The sequence below is a fragment of the Uloborus diversus genome, chromosome 4 (assembly GCF_026930045.1).
Source record: "Uloborus diversus isolate 005 chromosome 4, Udiv.v.3.1, whole genome shotgun sequence".
NCBI lineage: Eukaryota > Metazoa > Arthropoda > Arachnida > Araneae > Uloboridae > Uloborus > Uloborus diversus.
Genome location: NC_072734.1, coordinates 81271056 through 81295263, shown reverse-complemented (window position 1 = coordinate 81295263; position 24208 = coordinate 81271056). Strand labels below are relative to the sequence as shown.

The following is a 24208-nucleotide window of genomic DNA, read 5'->3' as shown; positions in this document are numbered from 1 at the left end:
AAGTCTGCAGAAATTTTAAGAAAACTCGCCAAATTTAGCGAATTTTGGTAGGTAATGGAAGACATCTTTCACACACTTTGCAGATGAATGTCCTGCCATATGCAAACGGTGAAATCGCGGAAAATCTTCAATTTTCTGCTAAGTCCGTAAATTTAGCAGTTTTCTTAAAACTTCTGCATGAGAGCAAATAATTTATTGCGTCAAAAAATAACTCAATATGCTCCTTCGATTACTATTTATTTTCATTATTTCACTATTAGCGTTGTTCCCTGGTAAGCGGCATTCGAATTCAGATCATCGGCAAGCAATAAGTTATGTTCGCTGTTGAAGTTGTCGTTGCCTAATAGATAGTTGCTAGGCTATCGTCCACCGTCCAGTGGAATACAGTTACGTGAACTCCATATTTAATGATTGATTAAACGACAGCCAATCGGTGAGCGATAAGAGACAAGAGGGATCGCAAATTAAATTAAGTAGAACCTATGACGGTTTTCGATGCTTCTCACGGACTAAAAAGCTTGGTAACCGCGACTAAGTTCAGAATGAAATTTTGAAACGAGGAAATGGGTTTAAGTAAAATTTTATGAGAATGTCGCATTCAGACTTGCGGAGAAAGGAGCGAAAGATGATCTAAACGTTCAAATAAATTGCTCATTTTTATTTTTTGTGTTAAATATTGCAAATTTCTTGCGAATGCCCCCACCCCCCAAGAGCAATGGCGCACCTCCCCAAGTACTAGAATGACCCCCAAAAAGCGAAAAATACCTCTGAAACATGTAATCGCCGATTTTTTTAACCTTTTTTATCTGCAGGGGGGGGGGGGCAGGGGTCCGTGCCCTTCCTATAGGGATAAAAATAATTTTTCCATTCTATCAACTATTTTTAACTTACTTCTTCATAATTAAAAAAAAATAACTAAAAAAGAATACACACACGCACTAACAAAGCATATTTGTTGAAAATCACTTTGGTTTGCTGTGAGAGTATGAAAGAATACATAAAACTCACGAGTTTCGAATTCAAAACTACATAATATCACGATTCGTTCATTAATTTTTCCTCTATATAAAGAAGTAATTATTCTGTTTTAATAACCTCTTGTTTTAATCATTATGACCAGGGCCCAATTTCTCAATAGGCAGAGTAGGCAGCTGCCTAGGGCGGCAAAATTTTCAGGGACGGCAAATTTTGCTTTAACCACACTTTTTTTTAATGTAATTATTACTCTTGAAGTGAACAACAAGCAGTCTTTCATTTTCCATAGTGACATCCTTTGCTTGTAATTTAATAATGTTTACTTCCACTCATTTACAAGTGACTCACTTAACAATTTACAAGTGAAATAACAACGAGCAATGAGGAGTGGTAAGAAACGTAAAGTGAGTGAACGTAATAACACAGAGGAAATTATTTAAACCGTTGATTCATCCATGAAAACAATTCTCAATTTGCTAAATGATAAAATACGAGCTGTACGAATATCATACATTCATAACACTTAATCGGAAGAAACGTTAAGCATCATTTTAAAAGAATTTAAAAATTTTAAAAAGGAAAAAGAATCTCAATGTTGCAATTTGGTCTCCAAATTTTCCAAATAAGGAATGTTTTGGGAGGTCACAGTGACCTGACATCAGGGCACCACTAAATATAAAAAAAACCATCATTTCTTCATAAGCTTGACAGTTTACATTTCGGGAACACTATTTTGTGCATTTTTTTAATCACGGTCCTTTTTTTTTAGGTTGGGGAAGGGCGGCAGATTTCAGATCTGCCTAGAAGCGGCGAGGAGCTAAATTCGGCTGTGATTATGACAATGTTTCTAAGTAATACCGTGCATCATCATACCGTTTTCGTAAAATTATAGGAGGTTTAAACGTTAATTAGTTTAATGATATTTTAATATCACACTCGATATGTAATACATATTTCTATATTTAAAATCGATTAATTGACTTTAGGGGTCTTTAAAAGCATTTTAAGATAACCTCATGAGAGCTTTTTTTATATAAAAAAAATTATATGGAGGGGTGGGTCACTGTTTACTTTTAGTTTCCCCTCCCAAAAATTTTTTCTGTATCCGCCCCTAGAAACATGCTCTCCCCCTGAAAGTTCAATGACACAGTCTGCGCCATGCTCCACCATGTGGGCCAATTTTCTTATTTAAATGTTCATACTTGTAACTAAAATAAATTACAATTTATTTGATTGTTTTACAATTCATTCGAAAGGTTATTTGTTCGTCACTGTGTATTGGCTCAGAAATTCGAATAAAGGTTATCAACACACGTAGAAAAACAATCGGCGCCGGCGTTCCATTTTTTTCTTTCATCTGCATAATATCATCATTTAAAAATAAATTTAATCTTTATTTAGTTTAGTCAAATTCTGAAACAGGAAATCTTGATGAATCTTGAACTGACTAATCTAGCATTCTAAGTTTCCTGTCGCGTTTGTTAGATGCAGCTTTTTATGGTAGCCTCGGCTTGTGTAGAAAATAGGTCAGTAAAAATTTTGGGATACGTCTTCCTTTTGAACTCGTTGCAGCTAGTGGAAACATTTAGTCGATTTTAATGCAGACCATTATTGATAGCTGATGCAATTGGGGTCAAATATTTTATTAGTTTTGCTATTCTGCGGAAATCTTTTTCTATTTCTACAATAATTTCAGCTTCTGTTATTCTTGATTTCCTGGCAGGAAACAAATGACTCCTCTCATAAAAACAAAACAGTCTATTCTGCGTAGTAATTCAAAAATTTTAAAAATAGTACACGCGTAGTAGTTTGAAAATTTTTCGTTGAAATTAAAGACCTAAACAAATAATATTTAAACCAGTAACTGATTTACCTGTTTCTTCGACTTGATAAAATATTAGTAACTAGAGGACCCGACAGACGTTGTTCTGTTCAAAATTTGTAAGTTGAAAAGTTAAAAAATTTCATTAAACTATCAAATGTTTGAACCGTTTTGTTGAAAAAAAAAATAAGTAAAAAGAAAATGTTTTAAGCTGCTTGGTGTCAGAATGCGTACATTTATTACAACGTGATTTCCCCACTGGGCAGTTGTTTTATTAACTATTTTTTCTCCCGTGCTTGATGGTTTGTTCCTTCAGCCTTACTCAAAGGATAAGAACCGTCCTCAGACATTAAGTGTAAAAAACTAACTACCCATCTAGAACCAACGGAAAATCCCGCCGCAACATCCCCCATGTGAAAAAGAATAAAACAATCGAAAGGATATCGCTTAAAAAAATGATAAGGGTAAAAACAGTTCTTTGAATAAGCGAAAATCACCACCCCCTCCCCCCCCTCCCCCGATGTAAAACAAATACATTCTTCAATCAAAGTGACGAAACACTCTTTAAAAACGAAAAACAATTCTTTTGCAATTCGAAATATTTCGCCAAATAAACAAAAAATACAATAAATTACATTAACAGTAGCTTCAAAATGTAAACAAATGATCACCCAACTCTATTGTTTAAAGCCAAAGTCGCCAAGACACCACGTTACTGTAATCCAGCGGATCAGTGAGCGAAGCTACCTCCGACCGATTAGCGGTCCGATCTTTTGCACGAAAACTTTTAAAACTTCAAATATTGCGTAATTTGTTCTTTCCACCAAAGATAAAGATCTTCCACTGCACTGATCTTTTGTGTACAGAACTACGTTGTTGTAATTTATCTGGACGAAAATAAAATTTTTTTCGTCTTTAAATTCCATCATCTTTTCCTTTAAGGATTATCAAACTAATGAGTTTATTATTAAAGTACTCTTGACATTGGTGCCAAAACTCAGATGGATTTGAGCCGAGAAACAAATGTTGCTGAGCACGTACTTTCTGATCATTTGATTAGGAAAACCTAAAGCACCGATCCGGTCACATGGTTCAACTACGACGACAGAGCACACGTTTTGGGTGAACTTTACTTTACCAGTACTTTACTTTAAAATATATCTCGGGATCTAAAATCGTTGCTTTTAAGAAATGAAGGCTTTTCACACGCACACACACTCTCTACGTTTTATCTATTCTCAATTGACATATCACAGTAGGAAATTTCATTACAAAAAGCAGAACTGGCTTTTTTATTGTCCTTTGGCAACAGGTTAAATATTTATTTCAGTTCTCGCTCAACAATAGATTAAAATAAATATTAATCATTTAGAAGATATAGCCATCCAATGCTTAAATTAATTAATTAAATAACAAAAACGTTTCCAATTCGATCCATCGCGCTTCAAAACCATGCTTGCCACAATTCAATTACACACAAAAAATTTGATCAAAATCGGTCCAGCCATTTAAAAGCCTTATGGTGACAAACGTCCGCACAAAAGATTTTTATATATTAAGATTAGTTAATTGTATTATGTTGCATTCTTGCATTCCTTAACAGGGGAGAGTATCTTACTTTGTGACACGGTACGCATAGAGACAGCTTTTTTTTTTGCCCTAGATTTTAAATTAACTCTTAACTCTAATAAATATAGATACACAGGTGCACTATTTACCTTTCAAATACATTTTGAATCCGTTGATAGAGCAGGTAAGAATTTGTTGAAGTTTTATTTTTCAAACAAGGTTTAGTAATTTTCATATAAAAGTTTGATTAAAATGGTTCAAGACAAATTTCTTACTACTACCAGCATCTCCACCCGGTCCTAAGAATAAACAAATGTAAGGAAACGAAATATATTTTAAACAGTCGGCATTTCTGCATTCACTTTTTTTTTCTAATATTGGGAGCTTTTACTTGTTTGTCAACTTCAGTTGCACCCGCACAATAATTGTAATTTTCCATCGGTTTTTAATTTTTCTATTATTTCCAATAGTTAAGAATAGTTGCAGTGTTGATTATGGATTTTCTTCAATAAGTTATTTATTCATTTTGTGTACCTTATTTTTACTTGTGTTCATTTTTCCATCATTTCAGAAAAGTTTTTAACTGTATTCTTTTCCCTTTTGGGTGCGTAACTGGTTACTGCCAGTATAGCACATCAAAATTGCAATTGACATTAATATTACGTAGTCTATTTTCTTCACCCAGTTTGGTGCAGATAATTAAAAAGTAAATAAAGAGTAGCCAGTGGCCAATGGGTGCTATAAATTCAGGGATTCCAAATCTATCCGGCTCTCCCCCCCCCCCCCCCCGAACATTGACAAGAAGTCAAGTGAAGGACATTTTTCGTCCGTCGATGTACACATTTCAACAAAACTTATTAAATTAGTATCTAAATATCAATAACTCATGTAGCGAACTGAACGTCGTCGCAATCATCGAGGGGATGGAAGAATGAAAGTGAGCAAGGGAGAAGCTTCCTAGCTTCATAAATACATTTTTAAGAGCAAAAAAAAAAAACTGCGCATTTATATATGCAGAGATATTTTTAACAAGGATATTTTCGTACTAAAATAAAATATACGCCTAAAAATTCAAACAAGCGTATTTTCACTTTTGTATCTTAAATAAAATATTACCATCGTGAAAAAGGCGAAGGGGGGGGGGGGTGCGTTTTGAAAAACATTGCATCTGAATGTTTCTTAACACTTTTTAATTCAAACTGTAAAACATTCTAAAATTTATAAAATTAAAATAGTAGGTACACACTTTCTTTCTCTCACGTCTCCCATTTTATACTTAGAAAGTTATTTCTTTTATGGAATGGAATCAATATCACGGTCTTAATTATTTCTGTGCATTTCATTCTTCTAAAATCTACCACAGTATATTTTCACGCCGGGAAAAAAAAATCCCCGAGAGGGAAGACGCACTCCCCCTCAACTGCTGTAGAATATTCTTCAAGAGCGAAAACCCCCCAAAAAGAACGAAAAAAAGACCCCTAGGAATACTCCAAAAAAAAAATAGTTGCGCAGCTTGCGCCATAACCCGGCCTACACACACACAACACTTTTGGCACGGCACCTTGACTTCAGTTTACACAATAAAAATTGTACAGAGCAATGCACTAATCCCTTTTTTAACTTCTAAAAATGAAAAGAAAAGAAAAATAAAACGGTCATTATTTTTAATCAAACGCTTTTAAATCCTTTTACTCAAGTTCAATAAAATATGAACAGCTTAATTGTTTCTTGTTACGGAATCGGAGGGGGAAAAAGTGGCAACAGCTGTCAGCAATTATGTGCGTATCGGCGTCTCGATCTGCCACTTCTTAGCATATTTCGTGTCAATCACCCAAGGCGGATGCTGCAGATTTAATAACAATTTCTCCAAATCCGCTCCGGCTACAAGACGAGGGAAAAGACACCGAGGTTTTTTTTTTCCTTCCCTCTTGTCGAGGGAAATCCGCATCACCTGGCTCAGAGAAAGGAGAGTTTCTTCAACATACCGCTGCTCCGCCATGTTTGGTCGAATGAAATTGCGACTTCGAAAAGCAAAATTAATTGGCGATTGCAGTGGCTCCAACTCGTAAGGGTCCTCGGTTCAGCTCTAGACTGGCGATGGTCAGTCGACAACAGGTGACCGTTTCATTGAAAATCGATATCGAAGAATCAAGTCGTAATCGCCGACAATGGTGATCATGTGTTTCTTTTTTGGTCAAAAGACCCCTCCCCCCCCCCCAAAGGTTATTCTGTCTCTTTTTTTAATAATGCATTTTTTTTTTTTTTTGAACCGATCAAGCCATCCATTTGAGCATACAAATAGCATAAAATACAGTCATATTGTCGGACTATAATGCTGTCATCCAGGCTGTTGGATCAAATGATATTCCGATCTTAAGAGATATTGTAAAATGCCAAATTCGTGTAAAAGGACTGAGAGCACAAGAGCACTTATTGTCTTCAATGAACCCCTGGACACTGTGGAATATTCGGCAATAAATAAGCAGATATTTTGGCAAAAAAAATTAAAATGCATACGGAGAGTACAGCAGATAGGTACTGACAACGTGACAACTCTTTTCACTCCGCCAAACTTTACATAAAAGTCTCTTTTGAATAGAATGGAAAATAGAACGCTGTCTCCGTTGTCCCCCCAAGAGTTGGAATGACGTTCTTAAACAAAAAATTTCAGATGAACCTCGTGAAAAGGCTATCGCGCAGTTCAGACTTGCATTTGGCCGCGACTGTCTGGGGAGTCACCTACACCGCAATGGCATTTATGACAGCTTATTTTGAAGCCTACTCTGTCAGACAGACGAGATAATGGGCAGACACCATCTCAAGAAGTGCTTGACTCTCTCTAGGCCCGATTAAGATATCGGGAAGCCCTAAACCAAACACATTTTCGTCTCCTCCCGCCCCGTAGTCAAATCTTGCAAATGTAGCCATTGGCTAAAAAAAAAATTTGCCATTTGGGGGGGCCTCGGCTCAGGCCCTGGGCTCTGTGTGATGGCTCAGAAGTTTAGTGATATTGGAGTGCTAGACGTTTATCTGCACTGGGTGACGTCACTTTGAGACTGACATCTACCTACTAATGGATTAAAATGTCTCTAGAGAACGAATGTACGTTTGAATTCGGAAAAATTCCAACTTATTTTCTCCCAAACTACTATTTTAATTATGTTTAGTGAGCTAAATAACATATAACCAATTTTTAATTATTCTCTCAAGTGTTGGAAGTGCCTGGGGTCTTCCTGAACTGAAATTTTCAGAGAGAGGGCCGAATGCTAAAATACGAGCAAACATACACACCTATATTTAATGAGAAGATACATTAGGCATTATTTGAAGAAAGAAAAAAAAAATGTAATATTGCCGTATTGTCTTCAAGTTTGTTAAAAGGTCAGACAAAATTTCCCAAATAAGGACATTTTTGGAAGGTCACAGTGACCTTCTGTGACCTCCCATCGGGGGCGTCCCTGTTGTGCACGAAGTAGTAATTTGTCGCTCCACACGCGCCTCACCAGCACAAACAAGGAAACAAGCCATAGTTTTACAAGTAGCTCAAGTAAATAATAATGCATTTATTATGTAATTTTGTCCATTTTTTTTGCCTAAGCGCATGTGTATTGGGGATTTTTAAAGCATTAATTTTATTATTGAGATTTTTATTCTTCATTTTTCAAAGCATTTTCATTTGCTTGCTTTTCGATTGCATTAAAATTATGATAAAATACGAATTTACTAGTTATTCATCACAGTAGTTTTTTTCTAGCCTCTTGAAAATAAGTTATCCAATTCTACTTAGAATATTACTTTATGATTTTACAAAAATATGCCATAAACTACTTTGATGTTTTGTTAAATGCAATTTCTAAAGTTTTTGGGATCGATTTCGTAATTTTAATGGCATTTGTTGTGCCATTTTCTTGTGCATATTTGAAGTATATTTCCTTGAAATTTCGTTCATTACAACAAATGGTTATGGCATTACAAAAAATGGTCATAAACATATGGGGTGTTAGTAGCGTTTTAAGTATTGCAAGTTACAGAGTTAATTTCTTCTACAACTGCCCACTACACAGCCCCCCCCCCCCCCTTCTTTAGACGACCAAGTATAGCCCAATACTGAGTTTTGGGACTTACATTTCGCAAAAATTCCCCTCAACCCCCCCTATTTGTACTCTAATATTGTATTTCGAACATCTCCTTCCAATAATGACGCCCTCCAAAATCAGCCGTTGAATCCTCCTTTGCGTTCCATCCAACGGACCTGATCAGATGCCAAAGTCCGCCAACGATTAATTTTTGGCTAATAATGGAATATAAAAAAATGATTCATTGATTCATTGCTTAATACTCCACAATTTCGCACGAGTTAACCTCTCTATGAATGATATCTCCCTAACAATGTAAGTTAAAGGACTTGGGCGTCCCATCAATTGTACTGTCTTTTGTGCTCGAGCACTGAATAGCAATTGCCTACATTCGGGTCTGTTTTCTGATTGCGCTCATTCAGTGCCGGATCTAGAGGGAACAAACCGGGGTTCTCGCCCCGGGTAGCAACTTTTGGGATTTGTAAACTCACCCATTTCTGTGATTTTCGTTTATTTTCGATGTACAAAACTTGAATCAAAATGAGTAAGGGCGGCAGTTTTGTTTCGGTTCGGAAAAGTCGAAGATCCGGCACTGCCTAGAAAGAAATTTTTCTTTTTCAGGCACTGCCGGATCTAGGGGGAGAGCAGTCAGAAGCCATTTGCCTCGGGTGGCAACTCTTGGGAGCGACAAATTCACCTTTTTTTTCTATGGCTTTTTTCGTTGAAACTCCAGATAAAATCCTTAAGGGAGAAGGGTAAGGGCGGCAGTTTCAAGATTTCCGACAAGGAAAAATCTAAGATCTGACACTGATATCAGGGATCGGCAACGTGCGTCTCGGTAAAATCAATACTTATGACACTTCATCTCTTATTTTAATAGTACTGAAAAATTAGCTGCAATACTGCCATTTTCAAACGTTTTTTAATAATCCTGCGCACAAATAAAAATTGTGCGGCAGTTAGCAAGCATGTACTGTTTGACCATGAAATCGAGACACCTAATAGACACTTCACAATTTCCTGCTTCCTGCATGGCAGGAAAGGACGATTCCACTCCACATACATTAATTTGTTGCCTTGACAATTTTAAGATCTACGTTCTACTGTGAACAATTCACATCTAATCATTATCAGAAACAAATTATGAAGTAAGCTTAATGAAAGCTGAATATCCTCCCCTAGAGGCAAGAGCGCCCCCCACATCCCAATACCACGAATATCCCGAGAGTCACCACCCAAAAAAGAGAAAATACCCCTAAAACCACTGAAGCAGTCTGTGCCATGACCCCCCCCCCCCAGCTGGGCACCCCTCCTTAATGATGAAAGTCTATTAAGTTACATGCAACTTTTGAGCACTCACCAAGTAGAACCAATTTTTCTTTCCTCAACCTCAAAATTTTCCCTAACATTACATGTTTGCCTTTTTCTCATTTAACTTAAATTTTAAGCTAAGCTATGTAATCTACTGAAATTACGATTTTACTTTTTGGTCTATTTTAATTATTCGTAAATCGGGGTGCCCATCCTCCCACCCAAATTCAATGGCGAAAATTCCCCCCTAAAATTTTCCTCAACTCTCTCCCCCCTTTTGTTTTAGCTCTTTTTTTCATTTTTTTTATTTATTTTTTAAAAATATTTTTTTTTAATATTTTTATTTCTTTATGTATTTAATTATTTTTAATTATTATTTTATTGGAAAATTTCTGTGCTACGCCAATGACACACACACAAACTAAATAAATGAAATAAAAAATAAACAGAATAAAATAAAATAAGTACCTACTAATTTAAATTAAAAATAAATAAATAAATAAAAAGCAATTTTAAAATCCCCCCCCCCCCCATTTTGATGGCGCAACGTGCGCCATAATCCCCCTTTGTGGGCACCCTGCGTAAAATAAGTTTAGCAGCTTTCTGTTATGTAGGATGAACTGTACGTTCCGTTACTACGTAAAATAAAATATTTTAGTTTCGCAATAAATACATGTGAAATAGCGGGTAACCGTTGCCATTATACTTTCTAACATTCCCAATATGTGTACTATTTGGCTCTTAAAAAAACAATGAACCACACCGGAGAAATATGACTCTAACTTCAGGAAAGTTACAGACCCCTGGTCTATTATACTTTAAAAAATCCGTTTAAAATAATGAAATAAGCATTGATAAAACACAAATTTGTAAAAATATTTTGTTTACTTGTTTCGGGATCACAAGGTACTTTCTTCCATGAATAAAAAGTTTTGAACTTCCGTTCCCTGTGCAGCAGCATGCAGCAGTCACAAAAAAGTAGCGGAAAAAATTTATCTTGCTCCCTTTCAATCATCCGACTCCATAAGAAAAAATATCTGTACATGGAAAATGATTTTTGAAAGTTTGCATTTTTGGAAAGTATACTCTGACTGGCATAGCTTTTCTTATCACTTGACATGCAGGAAATTAGCTAAAAATTTTAAAACACTTCTTGGTAATTTTGGAAAAATACTTAAGACCTCAAAGTGCCCTCCTCCCTTAACCAAAGATAATCCTTTCTTGAGTTTACTTCATAATTTAGGTTCATATTCTTTCCCAAGCCAATTTTTCTCTCCCCTATCCAAATAGAATCTTTAATCCTTCGTTCATCGAATTTTTTGTGTCAAAAAGCCAACCTTAAAGTTCAGCGCATAATTCATCGAGTCGGATGAATTGTACGGAAATGAAATCGGTGTCCTCTCATGAGCAGTGGCGGATACAAGGGGAGGGTCAAGGTGGTCATATCCCCCCTCCCCTAAACCGTTGACAATATTATTCATCTTTATTGTTTTTAAATACTTGATGAATAAAATATAAACGATTGCAATAAGCTTCTCAATTCATTAAATATTTTTAGGCGTGAATGTTTCAAACACTTCTTTCTTTCATTGCTTATGAAATGAATTAGTAATACCTAAGCCTTATTAAGTGCCTTCTACCTTTCCGAATTGGTGCTTTTATTGAAACCCAAGCAGTTTCAGAAATTTTTCGCATCCGAAATCCTCTACTCTTCAGCATGATTCCCCCCTAAAAATGGTAGTCTGTATCCGCCCCTGCTTTTGAGCCGCCTTTGTCTCAGTACTAGTACTCAGTTAAGAACTAGAGAAGCCGCTGCATTTTTGAATAGAACTTCTGAATAAAAAGTAAAATCTCAAAACGATGATTGCGATAAAAGTTAAGCAGTACTTCTACGTAACTGCACTTACTAAATGTTGGTTACATTTTACTACTTTTTTTTGCCAAGAAATTACGTCAATGATTTAGTTCTAACCATTTATGCAATGCACAACATATTAATTTTCTTGTTTCTGTATTCGTATAAATGTGTAAATTTATTTCCTGAAAAGTTAGAAATTTTCAAAATACAAGATTCTATTTTTCCTTCCTAATTTCTCATGAAATATTTTCGAGTAAAAACGTGTGGAAACGTAACATAAATAAAATAAAAATAACCTAAATTGTTTGAAGAACTGACCTGTTCTTTGAAGATTCTTAAAAAATATATGTTTTCAAACAATGAATCTAAAATATCATTTACTCTAGGTTGAAAATTGTGGCACATACTTTAATTTCGCGTCGTTGTAGTTAAATAAAATGGTGCGTAGTAGGAATTATGTAAAAAACTCAATTACTATGTGCATTTCTTCTCTCATCTTTTCCTTTGTTTTCGTTCTTCTTTATATTTTTCTTATTAATTATAGACAAGACAGGGGTGTCGCGAGAGGAGGAGTGCAGTCTTTTTCCATTGACTTTTTCAGAAGGTTCAGGTTCATTTGAGTGATCGTAGTCTCCTTTGGAGGGAACAAATTCCGTTGCATTTGAGGGGGCGCCATTACTCTGGGGGGGGGGGGGACACCGACACAGGGAACGTTTTCTTCATGTTAAAGCTGTTGAAATGAACACTATTTTCAGAGGTGTCTCGAATTTAAATTCTTGAGAGTGCGTAAATTCTTAATTTGCCGAATAGAACTCCAAACTTCGCCGAGTGATGATGATTTTGCAGAATGGAGCTCGAAATTTTGCCGAATCTTCAGACAAAATTTACCGAATAAGGAAATTTTTGGAAGGTCACAGTGACCTCCCATCGGGGTGCTAATGCCTTTTTTTTTTTGTCTTTAAGACGATCTTTACTTGCTAACTTTTATTCATTAAAAATAAGCAAATTGTAAACTTTCTTTGACAAATTCCTTTCATTTATTGTTATTGTGTTCAAATATGTCACCTCCTTCGAATCAGCAGCTCGATTCGGCATTGTGACGTCACGTGAGGGATTCTGATTTCCCCCTCCGTCTCCTACCCCGTCCAATAGCAGAGCGAGGAAAGAATCTACCTTTTTCCCGGCTGCAGACACTCGCTCATCCGATCGCCAGACCGGTTTGAGCACGCCGCGATGCTTTTTGTGCAGTAGGTCGAGCAGCCTGTGATCTTTATAAACAACTTGTTGTGGCAGGTTGTTTAGAAAAGTACGTTTCTGCAAGTAGAATGATATCCAAATGCAAAATTTCAAAATGTAAACAATGCAACAGGATGTGCCTCGTGAAGGATAAACTTATTTCGAATGTGAATCATCGAGCTTCCACGTGTTGGGGAATGTCTGAGTGACCGTCTTGAATCTTTCGGCTGATTTTTCGATTTTTTTTTGAAGCAGTGTTTCCATTCTGCAAAAGTGCAATTTCTAGTCAAAGTGTTCTATTCAGTTGCCAAATCACACTCCGTGCCAATAGAGATAAGTTTTATTTTGTTTGTGAAAGTTTTATGAAAATCTTGAAAAGTTGTTTTGCAAAAGGAGATTAAGGGCTTTAAAGCTTCGTAACTGATGTTTAATCGCAAAAATATAGACTTATCTGCCAAATTAAGCCTATAAAGTGTTTACTTTTAGTGCAGTTTTTAAATTATGTAACCTGTGTTGATTGACAAGTACAGTTATACCGGAAAATAAATAGTGTTTTATATTTTTATTTCGAGCTCAACCACAATACTAAAATTCGAATTTGAAAAAAAAAAAAAAAAACATCGTATGACTTATAAATTGATCAAGTTTTGCCTTCAAATCTTTTAGTGATGCTGCAAGAAAAAGTGTGCCGGAAGAATTAATGACAACCAATTGAGTAGGAAGTGCCGTCAAGTATCGTAAATTGATATTTTTTTTCCTTGTCTCAAAGGCGGTAAACTTATTGAGGAAAAATAAAGCTTTTGATTACTTGTTGATTGAATGCCTGTAAATAGAAAATCAAGTTTTCAGTTGGTTCAAGTTTTGGCTGGTGCATCACTAGTATTTTAATTCATCGATTGCTTGAATTATATCTGCACAAAACATTTAAAGCTTAAGCTAATGAAATTTGTAGAGCGACTGTGATATGCTAAAATTTTATCTTTGAAATTGTTATCTATGTGTCAAGAAATATAAGATTTAACAGTTGCTGCGTTTCGAGAACAAACATTTTTGGTGTTGTTTCTGATTACAAAGTTTCCAGTAAGCAGAAATTCCGTTCTTGAATTTTCTCTTATCTTTGTTGTTCTAACGGGGGAGTTAGTTTGAGAAAGGGAAAGGAACTTAGTCGACATTATCGATAGTATTTTTCCGGCCATCTGGTTGCTGCTGATCGACTTCTGTTATTCTTAGCTTGTGTTTCGTATTTGGAAGTACACTGTCAGAAGTCCTAGACTCATTGGATAGAAATGTCGTTTTGTGTCATGAATTTGGAAATTAATTGCTAGCTTTCTTATTCACTAACATGGGAAATAATGCCACTACCGTTTCCCTGCAAGAAAGTGCCGAAAATGGGCAACCGAAGAAACATCACAAGAAAAAGGTAAATATTTTAGACTGTTATGATTGATAAAATATACCTTTATTTCTTTTACATTGGCAACTAGAACAAGTATAGAAAGAATTCTAGATTCTAGTTACCTTTGCTCTCATCTTGTTTGTTTCGAAGTTTTTTTTTATTTATTAATTACTAGCGGTACCCGCACGGCTTTGCTCGTAGTAAAAAATTAAAAGGTCATTTGGTTCGCATGTATATTTACAAATAGTGGATGATGAATTTCTCGCCAATATGCTATGCTAATTTGCTCGTCCATGTTAAGGTAATTTTCTCGTCCATGTTATGGTAATTCGCTCGCTATTGATGCAGAAAAATTAAATCCCTCAATGGTGGCTTAAAATTGGAATAGAAAAAGAACAAAATCGAATTTTTGAAAAAATGCTTTGAAGTGCTCACCTCCATGCTGCCAACTAATATTATGCCAAATTTAATGAAAATCGGCCGAACGGTCTAGGCGCTATGCGCGTCACAGAGATCCAGACAGATATACAGACTTTCAGCTATATTATTAGTTAAGATTCGGGGATCCTCAAACTTGTAAACATTGGGTCCACTTAAATTGTTACTTTTGCAGCCCACTTGATTCGGGACTGATAAGCTCAGTGTTTGACTACTTCTAAAAGGCGCTGCAAAAAAGACTTTTTATTTTGTTAGATTGTTTAATTTATTATATTAATACAAATAGTATTCCTTTTTTTTTTTTTGCTTTCATTATTTATATTTAATGGTGTGTAATAAGTGACATTATTTTACGCCATGATTTGACATCATTACATAACATTCCAACTATCAGCACCTATTCTTGCCGATGTAGTACGGTTCAAAACTAGCTTTCAGAAAGAAAAAAATGATAATTATTAAGGTGTTCTACATCAGACTTCCACCTAGAAGTAGGCGTTCGATTAAACGGAAGCCGTACCCCTCTGCCTTAAAATCGAGTAGCATTGCTACTCTAACAACAACACAAAACAAGATGTTCTACTATAACAAAAAAAATCGTATTTTATTTTTAAGATCTCAATTTCCTGCACACAGCAGAATTTACCGATGTTAATAAACATAACTTTAAACTTTTCCATGTTATATGGCTAGAATTAATTTATTTTATAATTGAATTAATTTATCTGATAAATTAATTCTAGACATCAGGTCCAGGTGCAAAGCAATCCAATAATTATAAATTAAGGGTTCACAGTACCTAAAAAATGATCAAACGATCAAAAAATATTTTATTGCTTATTTCAAAACTACAAATTATTCCAAACACAGGGGAAAAGTTTCATCGCTTTAGTTCAAGTATTTAAAAAGTTATGAGTAGTTTTAGGGCATGCTCGCTATGTCTTATGCAAAAGAAAACTTTAAACTGCTTTTTCTCGGTGATCGTTTTTTTGTGTTTTAATGTCATTGGAATCCCTAAGAATTTTTTTTTTAATTAAAGGTACAGCTTTAAAGTAATACTTTTTGCAGTCAGGATAATATATTTAACAAAACTGCGCTTTAGATAAGCATTTTATAAATTACTCAAATGTTTAGAGCATGTTATACCTTTAAAAACAATGTTTTTTTTTTTTTTAATTACGATTTTTTACATAATTAATCACAAAAAATGTTCCAATACATATATAAACAAATGAATGCACAGATTGTTAGAGATGAATATTGTGATTACTTAGCAAAAATCTTTTTTTAAATAAGTTCAAAAACAAAAAAGCCTTAGGAATTTTAAAAAATTGAAATTTTCCTAATTTCTTGAAATTTTTAAAAAATGTGGGCAATATTTTAAGATTTTGAAAAAAATAATTGTTTGCGAAATAAGTGTGTTACAAAGAAAAACACAATATTCATAAATTAAAAAAAAATGTTCAAAAGGTACTGTGACCCCTTAAACGTTATTAGAGAATCGCTACTCGCTGAAAAACTGGCCTTTTATCATATTTATTCTATTAATCGTGAATATGTTTTTTTAATGAAACTATTTTCTGGACTGTGATTGTTATTCTTTTAGCGAGTTACAAAGTGCAGATTCAGAGCAAAATATATGTTTATTCAAAATGATAATATTGCGATGCAATTTCCTAAATTAAAAAGAGAAAATGTGTTTGTTGATATGGAGTAATATTGCAGTATGTTTCTAAAATTTGCAATAACATTCTCAACAAGTTAAGATAAAAAATTATGCATACAATTTATCTGTGCAAGGAAGTATGGGTCGCTACACACACAATACGCACAATTTTTTTTATTAAGAGACGTACGAAGGGCGCCCAGAAGTTAAATCTTTGGGAGGGTGGAAAACCTCAATTTGCCAAATGAAACTCCAAATTTTGCCGAATAATAAAATGCAGGGATGCACATATAAGTAAATGTGATGATGCACATATAAGTAAATGTGATGAAAAGGTATATTTGGGCATTTAAAAATTGCAATTATGTCCCCAAATTTGCCGAATTGTCAAACAAAATTTGCCGAACGAGGGAATATTTGGGAGGTCACAGTGACCTCTTTTTTAATTTCATTATTGGGGAGAGGGGAGGGGTCTATCGGAGACGTTTCGGTCAACAATGCACACAACACCACACTGTGATTGGTATATGGCTTAAAGTCAACGGTTATGGTGATTTAATCCACAATCAGGGTCGTCGAGAACCAAGGCGCGCCCTTTGTCAGTTTGGTCGTTAAGATCCCCCCCCCCCTCCCCAGCCAAAAAACTTATAAAATTATTTTTTTCTCCAATTCCAAAGCGCCCCCCTAAAAAGCCGGAACCCTAGATTCTGATTAGGCTAAATGGCTTCTCGTCAACCCTGCTCACAATCCAGTCCCTTGGATTGCACAGCCCCCCCCCCCCCTTTTCTTTACATAATCAGAGAGAATTGATCTCAATAAATACATTAAATATTCATAAGAATATTTAATGTATTTATTGAGATTAGCAAACAGAATCGAGGCTCAGGATTTTAAGAGTTGCATACGCAATGCTCGAGAAATAATGTACTACTGATAATTAATGTACATGATGCTTGCCTTGCGTATGTGCGTAATTTTCAAATGCCAGTGAGAGGTCATTTACTTCATATTTAAATTGATTTGTCTTGAATTGAAATTTGTGTAAAATTTCTGCAAAGCTCTCAAGATCTGAACCTGGGTCATTTCTGGTGTCCAATCATCTGAACGCGTGACCCCGTCTGAGGTTCGCGGAGAACTTCTGTTCTAGTTTGTTGAGCCTGGGGAGAGGAAGAGCGAATTTTTTAAAGTATCGTCCGTAAAATCGTTTTTCCATAAACCAATAAAAGTCAGAAAGCGAATGTTTTGTTTCGTCCGATGCAACAGGCGATGGAAATAGCGCCATCCTTTGAATAATAATTCATGTGGAAGGACATGGCTGATGAGTCATCCGCAGTGCCTGGAACAAGACGGCCCAAGCCCGCTTTGTTTCGTCTGGTCGATATGAATGATTGCCAACTTGTTAATTCGACCACTGAGTTATGGTTGCCTTCATAACTTAAATGTTGGCGCTTGCTCATAATTGCAGAGACAAATAAGGAGTTTTCGCTAAAAATTATGAAACCTCAACTGCGAGAGAAAAAAAAAAGCGGATGTTTTTCGCCTTTTTTTCTAAAATCAACTCCTGAACATGGATGTTTTATAGGCTTGCCATACGTCCTAGTTTGACCGGACAGTCCCGGCTCTCAGACAAAATCCCGATGTCCCGGCTGGTTAACTTCACGTCCAGGAAAAGATAAATTTGATTACAAATGACCAAGCAGGTCTAAAAATAATTAACTGATAATTTAGTTTATCTTTGTAACTTTGACTTGTAAAATGAATACCGGTTTAGCTTGTGGGGATTTTTACAACAAGATTAAAACTGAAAAAGACTCTGAAAAAGTCCATGAAAAGTCTATTTAAATATTGTTCAGTTTTTTATTCCTCGTTCAGTGTTTTTTCTAACTAAAATAAATTGTAAAGATTTACATCTATGAAGTAAAATGTTCACATTTTATCTGCTTATGTCATTTTTACAACTCCTGTCTTAGATTTATAATTAGTAACCATTTATCATAAAGAAAAAACTGCCCTATAAAACACTGAAAAAATTAGCCACAAGTGGGGCCAAAATTAATACAATAAATTAATATAATATAATTAAATAAAAAAATAGCCAAAAAAGGGGGAGGGGGTCACCTGGCACCTTTTAGAGCAAAAATCAAAATGGAGGGAACAAGTCCAATCATTAGCTTGGCAAAAGCTGACCCAAAGGGTCCAAGTCAAGACTCAGCAACGACGAATGGTTGGCACGTCTTGCGTGAAACCAGAGAAAGAAACCTGATTTCTTTCAATGCTTTGCTTTAAAATCTATCACGTGACTTGAGATCATTGGTTCACGTAAGAAAGTCTTCACTCCCTCCATTTTATCTCTTCTCAATGCCTATCACATGACAGCCAACTATGCCTGGTGTGCCCCGTACACCAGGCACATGTGCCGCTACCATTCTTACACCGATGAGTGTTATCAACTTTTTAGCTTATTAAACTCATTAGGTAGAACATAGACAAGCGTTTGCTCGACACACGAGTAAACTTGTTAAGTCAACTCGGTTTTGTTTAAACCGCGTAATGGAGCAGCTGCTCGAATAAATTCGGGTTGCCAACCTTGGAGGAACAATTTGAGGAGCATCTGTGGTGATTTTGAGGAGCAATTTGAAAATTTGCGGAGCAGTTCGGTATTTCGTATAAAAATAGCGAAAACCACTTGTCTGAACTTGTTTTAGAGCTTTAATAATCATTTTAAGCACCAGTAGAAAAATGATTATTTTTAAATTGATAAAACAGCTTCAAACACTATTTCAATTTTTTTTTTTTTTTTTTTTTTTTTTTTTTTTTTTTTGAGTATATGCATCTTTAATTTCCCATATTTGCATGTTTGACATAATAGCAAAATATATGCTTGAAAACGTTCGGCCGGGAAATGAGGAGCAACAGAGGCGTAGCTAGACCCGACTTCCTGGGGGGGGGGGTACTTCTTATATATATATATATATATATATATATATATATATATATATATATATATATATATATATATATATATATAGTGTGTGTGTGTGTGTAAACTTTGTTTTAAAAAAAAGAGAGAGGTGAATCTTACATACTTTGGAATGGAATGCCCCAAGTCCGATACTTGTGTCAAACTAAACAAAAGCAAATAATTTTTTTTATATTTTTCTAATGTCATGGAAAATTCAACTCCCCCCCCCCCTCCATTTAATTTAAAGTGAAATTTTTTTTAGCAACGGTCTTGTCAAAATCAGTCAATCCAAACCAATGAGCGTGTTCCGTTCATTTAAAGTGACTGCTTAATTTGGAGGCTAACACATGTCTACAAAAGCTGGCATCTCTGAAAGCTTATAGATACTTCCATTTCCGCCTGTAAACTGGATGTTTGACTTTCAATCTCATCGGTGGTCAGACTATAAAGACTATTTATACTAACTTGGTTTGCACTAAAAGTATGAAAAAAAAAAGACTTCTTGAATTATAACCCGCAAAAAATGAAATTGCTTTTCATGTCGTTATATTTATATGTTACTTTTTATATATTTACATTTATGCTAATTTTAAAGCAGTTAATAAAATTTGAATTAAAAAAATTAGGGAAGAAATATAGGCGGTAGAAAGTTATACGCTCAAAGCAGCATACCATCTGTTCTCCTCTCAAGTTTTTATTTTTAATTTTATTAGCTGCTTTAGAATTTACATAAATATCTATTTGCGAGAGCAACAGCAATTTTCGAGTGTTATAAACAGAAGTCTTTTTTATTTTCTACTTTTTAATGCGAACCAAGCTAACAGAAAGAGTCTAGATTCATTTCGTTTTTTAACATTTTATTCACGTAATGCTATGCAGTTTTTCTTTTGAATTAAAATAAAATTACCTTCAGAAGGGTCCGATGGGACTAGGGCTGCTTTGCAGACTGTACTTCGTTTTCTTTAGATGACGTAAACTTTCTCTTTTTAGAGCAATCCCTTTCTTCATTTTCATTTTTTCTTTGTGTTTAAAAAGGCTTGTTGGTTTTGATCGCTTCACATTTCCAAAAGAATACGCAGTAAATACTGGATGAAAAATCAGTGTGATTGCAATGGATACTCTGGTTAGCAAAGGTCGTTTTGACTATGACCTATGACACACACGAGACCAGACCAACAAAAACCTCTATCGTCTCGAATTCCAGTTACGCTATCATTTTCGGACTCGAAGCCCAATGATATTTAAAGCAGCAAACAAAAACATTTTCTTCAACTCAGAAACAGAGAAAATTGTCTTCAAGAGGGAGCAGTGGAAAAAAGGGAGAAATGCGTCCCACGAATACGCCTGCTGCGCCGAAAGTTGCATGCCTCGTTTGAGATTTCAATCTTTTTACATCCTGCAAATATTTCAATCATTTTAAATGTTGAATGGTTTTTTACTATATGTTACCTAATATTTGCTTATTTTATTCAACATTTCAATAATATTTTTATTTCTTTAATTTATTTAAGAAAAAATGAAAAAGTCAATCCAAAAATGGCTAGGGCTTAAAATCGCTGTCTCGAATTTTATTGAAACTTGGCATGGTTACTTTTTTTATATATTTAAGAAAGTGTAAAAAATATTCATGGTAAATCTCAAATTGTTTAGGCTTTACAGCCTGTTAAAATGTTTGGAATTTCATGATTAAATGAGGCAACTACAAGTTGTTCTTTTGGTCCCGAAATCTTATTAGGAAGTTTTTAAAACCAAATTTTATGTGCCAATGCAAGGAAAAGGATAACCAATCATTTATATATGTATTTATGCATAAACATATTTATTTATTTTCAATTCTTACTATGAAAAGTATGTTCTCCCAGGAAAAAATGTCAGCGTAAAACCTTCAAAAAAAAACCTCGTAAAACTAGCAGTTATTTCGGACTGATTTCCCTACGTAAAACCTGATCAAAACCTGCAGGCTCTGTTCAGGTTTTTTAGTCCGAAATAACTGCTAATAACCTGCGCCTTCGAGAAACCTGAAGGTTCTATTCAGGTTTTTTAGTCCGAAATAACTGCTAATAACCTGCGGCTTTGATTTACCTGCAGGCTCTGTTCAGGTTTTTTAGTCCGAAATAACTGCTAATAACCTGCACCTTCAATTTTCCTGCAGGCTCTGTTCAGGTTTTTTTGTCCGAATTAACTATTAATAGCCTGCACCTTTGATTTACTGGCAGGATCTGTACAGGCTTTTTAATCCATTATAACCAGCGTTGAAAAGCTTTCGATTTACGTTCAGACTCTGTACAGGTTCTATGTCTAAAAAAAGTCAAACACATGTAGTTGTTGTTGTCTTGTGCCAGCTGGGTTGGCAACTTTTGGGGTAGGTTGCTTCACTTTTCCAACTGTACTGTAATTTGGAGTAAAGTCTGATTTCTGCTGTACACACAACATGCCATAAGGACATGTTTAACGGGAGAGCTATTATTCACAGAACGTTCTTGGGGGCGGACTGGATCCCGCAAGAGGGTGTGAACCTTGATTCCCAAAGGGCGCAAAAATTAAAAATAAAGGTGCACAGGTTCGGGAAGCTGGAAATAGAAAAAAAAACCAAAGGCGCACCAGTTTGAGGGTGCAGGATGAAAACCGAGGGAGTAAAAGGATAAAAAATAAGGAGCACAGGTGTGAAAAAGCAGAAAAAAAAGCTGAAGCCAAAAAAAAAAAAAAAAAACCTGTTCGAGGCATTAAAAAAATCTGTGAAGGCCACAGGTTAGAGAGCGCAAAAAAAAAATCTGAAGTTCCAGTTTTGAGGGAGCACAGGCAGGTGGAAGCACCGGCCCGTGGTCCGATGTGCCAGTCCGCCCCTGCACAAGGACAGGAGAGAGAAAGTACATCTATGCCCAAATCGGGATTCGAACCTAGGATCTCCCCATTCAAAGTCAGACTTCTCACACTGCTAGACAAAGGGGTCAGCGCTGGTATTCACGGCTTCTTTATTACAGAGCCCCTCGTTTGAAACACCTATAGATAGATCACATGCAAAACTGTATCAAGATTTGTAAACACAAGGAGTGAAGAGCGGCTGAACCAATGGGTTGCGACAACATTCATGTATGATTAGTGCTCGGTAGTCTACAGAATGATTTGAAACAGTCTTGACGCATCCATTCACATTTATGCTCAGAATAAAGTATGCTAATTTGGAACTGGAACTCCAAAAAACTAGTTAACTGGCAAATTCTAATACATAAGCAGATTAAAATCATTGAATAAATTTATTGGTATAAATAGGATATGGTGAAAGAAAGTTTAAAATTTGAATTGAAAATAAAATCGCATAAAATTTTAACAAATTTTCTAGTTTGATCAAATGCCACACCTCTGTGATTCTGAAAATATTTAATTATTTAAGCTTCTGCAATTATAACATGTTATACAATCGAACTTTGTTAAAACGAACTTGCTTAACGCGAATGAAATGCCATTCCTTGCCAGACAAAGCTACAAATTAGTCTTAAACCATTTCTTTAACATGAAGAGGATTTAGACGAAATCCTGCATAAGACAAAGAAAATTTCAAGGTCTTGAAGAAAAAGGGAAAAGAAAAAAGAAAATCTCCATACTTTAACATAAAATTATTTTCGAAAGTCGGAAGATCTGCATTTGAATGCAAGCGACATGGCTGGCAGCGAGAGAATTCCTTTCCTTGTGTAGGAAAATCGGGAAAACCACGTTGTTCAAGAAAGTACTAAAAACTGTAGACAATACTTACAGTAAAAAAGCTGGGATGAACAGTGAAATCTTCCACAAATGGCTGACAAACCTAGATTTAAAATTTCATTGTGAAAAAAAAAAAGTCTAATTCTGGACACTTGTTTTGCCCAAGTAGAGGTTTAAGGTCGAAAAGCGATCAAGTGTTTTTTTTACCCATAACACAGCAGTGAAATTCCAGTCTTGAGATCAAGGAAAAATCAGATGTTTGAAAATGCACTATCGCAGAGAACTGGTTTGAATACCCATTGCCTCTGTTTCGAATTAGTACTTGTTTCTTACTTAGAAATTATAAACATAAATGCTTGGGTGTACATTTTTGTACAAAGGTACTTGGTTCTTATATTTTCTGAGACACAAGAACAAAAAAAAAAAATGTGTGCGTACACAAAATCCGGTAAACGTGGGAATCGGTTAACATGAAATTCGGTTAACACAAAATATTTTGGCATCCCTGTCGAGAACTTAAATGATTATTATTCGAATAATAGATATGCATATGGAGAGCATGCTTGCATCTATATTATTTAGCTACGATCTCCAAGGCAGAATAAACCCAAAGCGGTCAGGGCTTTACTAACTTGAGGTTCCTGCCTAACAAATGTGACATGACTCACATCAGTAAATAAGATTTATACAATTTAAGAAATAACAGCAATAAAATTTGAAGATGCATTGAGTACCAAATTTTGATAAAAACCGAATATTTGGTCAAAATTCTAACTGAATATCTGGCTGAATACCAAATAACTGTGGTGAAAATTTTTAACCATATTATTTGTATCTTTATTTCAGATCAATTTAAAGCAGTTCATGTATTTGTGTCTTAGGTGTAAAGTAAATTCATTTCAATTTAAAATCCTTAAATGTATCTAGCAGGGCTCAAAAATTATATTGCCCAACATACCTGGGGCTTGTAAAAATTCTGATTGGACAATTAACCCTTATATGCCCGGCTTGGCATATAATTATTATAATTTTTTTTATAGATTATTGGTAATTTTACTGGCAACTTATTATGTACTATTTATTTAAACTTCCACTTCTGTTTAATATTGAAATAATTCTTGTTGTCTTGTTGCTGTTAAATTTTTTGTCTATGACAATGCTATATGACCAATTTAAATATTTTTGTTATTTTCAATAAAA

At 35.1% G+C, this 24208-nt stretch overlaps 1 protein-coding gene across 3 annotated transcripts in view; it reads left to right on the top strand.

Annotated features, from left to right (window-relative positions):
• The window catches only part of LOC129219650 (protein FAM107B-like), a 212030-nt gene that overhangs the window by 98754 nt on the left and 89068 nt on the right, over positions 1–24208 (top strand). Inside the window, exon 1 of one of the 3 annotated variants that reach the window (XM_054853920.1) lies at positions 12823–14267. The exons of 1 other annotated variant lie outside the window; for it this stretch is intronic. In XM_054853920.1, the coding sequence (XP_054709895.1) occupies positions 14190–14267 (78 nt within the window). In that variant the 5' untranslated portion in view covers positions 12823–14189. Of the gene's footprint in view, positions 1–12822; positions 14268–24208 lie in introns of those variants that run through there. One more of the 3 variants, XM_054853921.1, reaches the window with a different exon arrangement.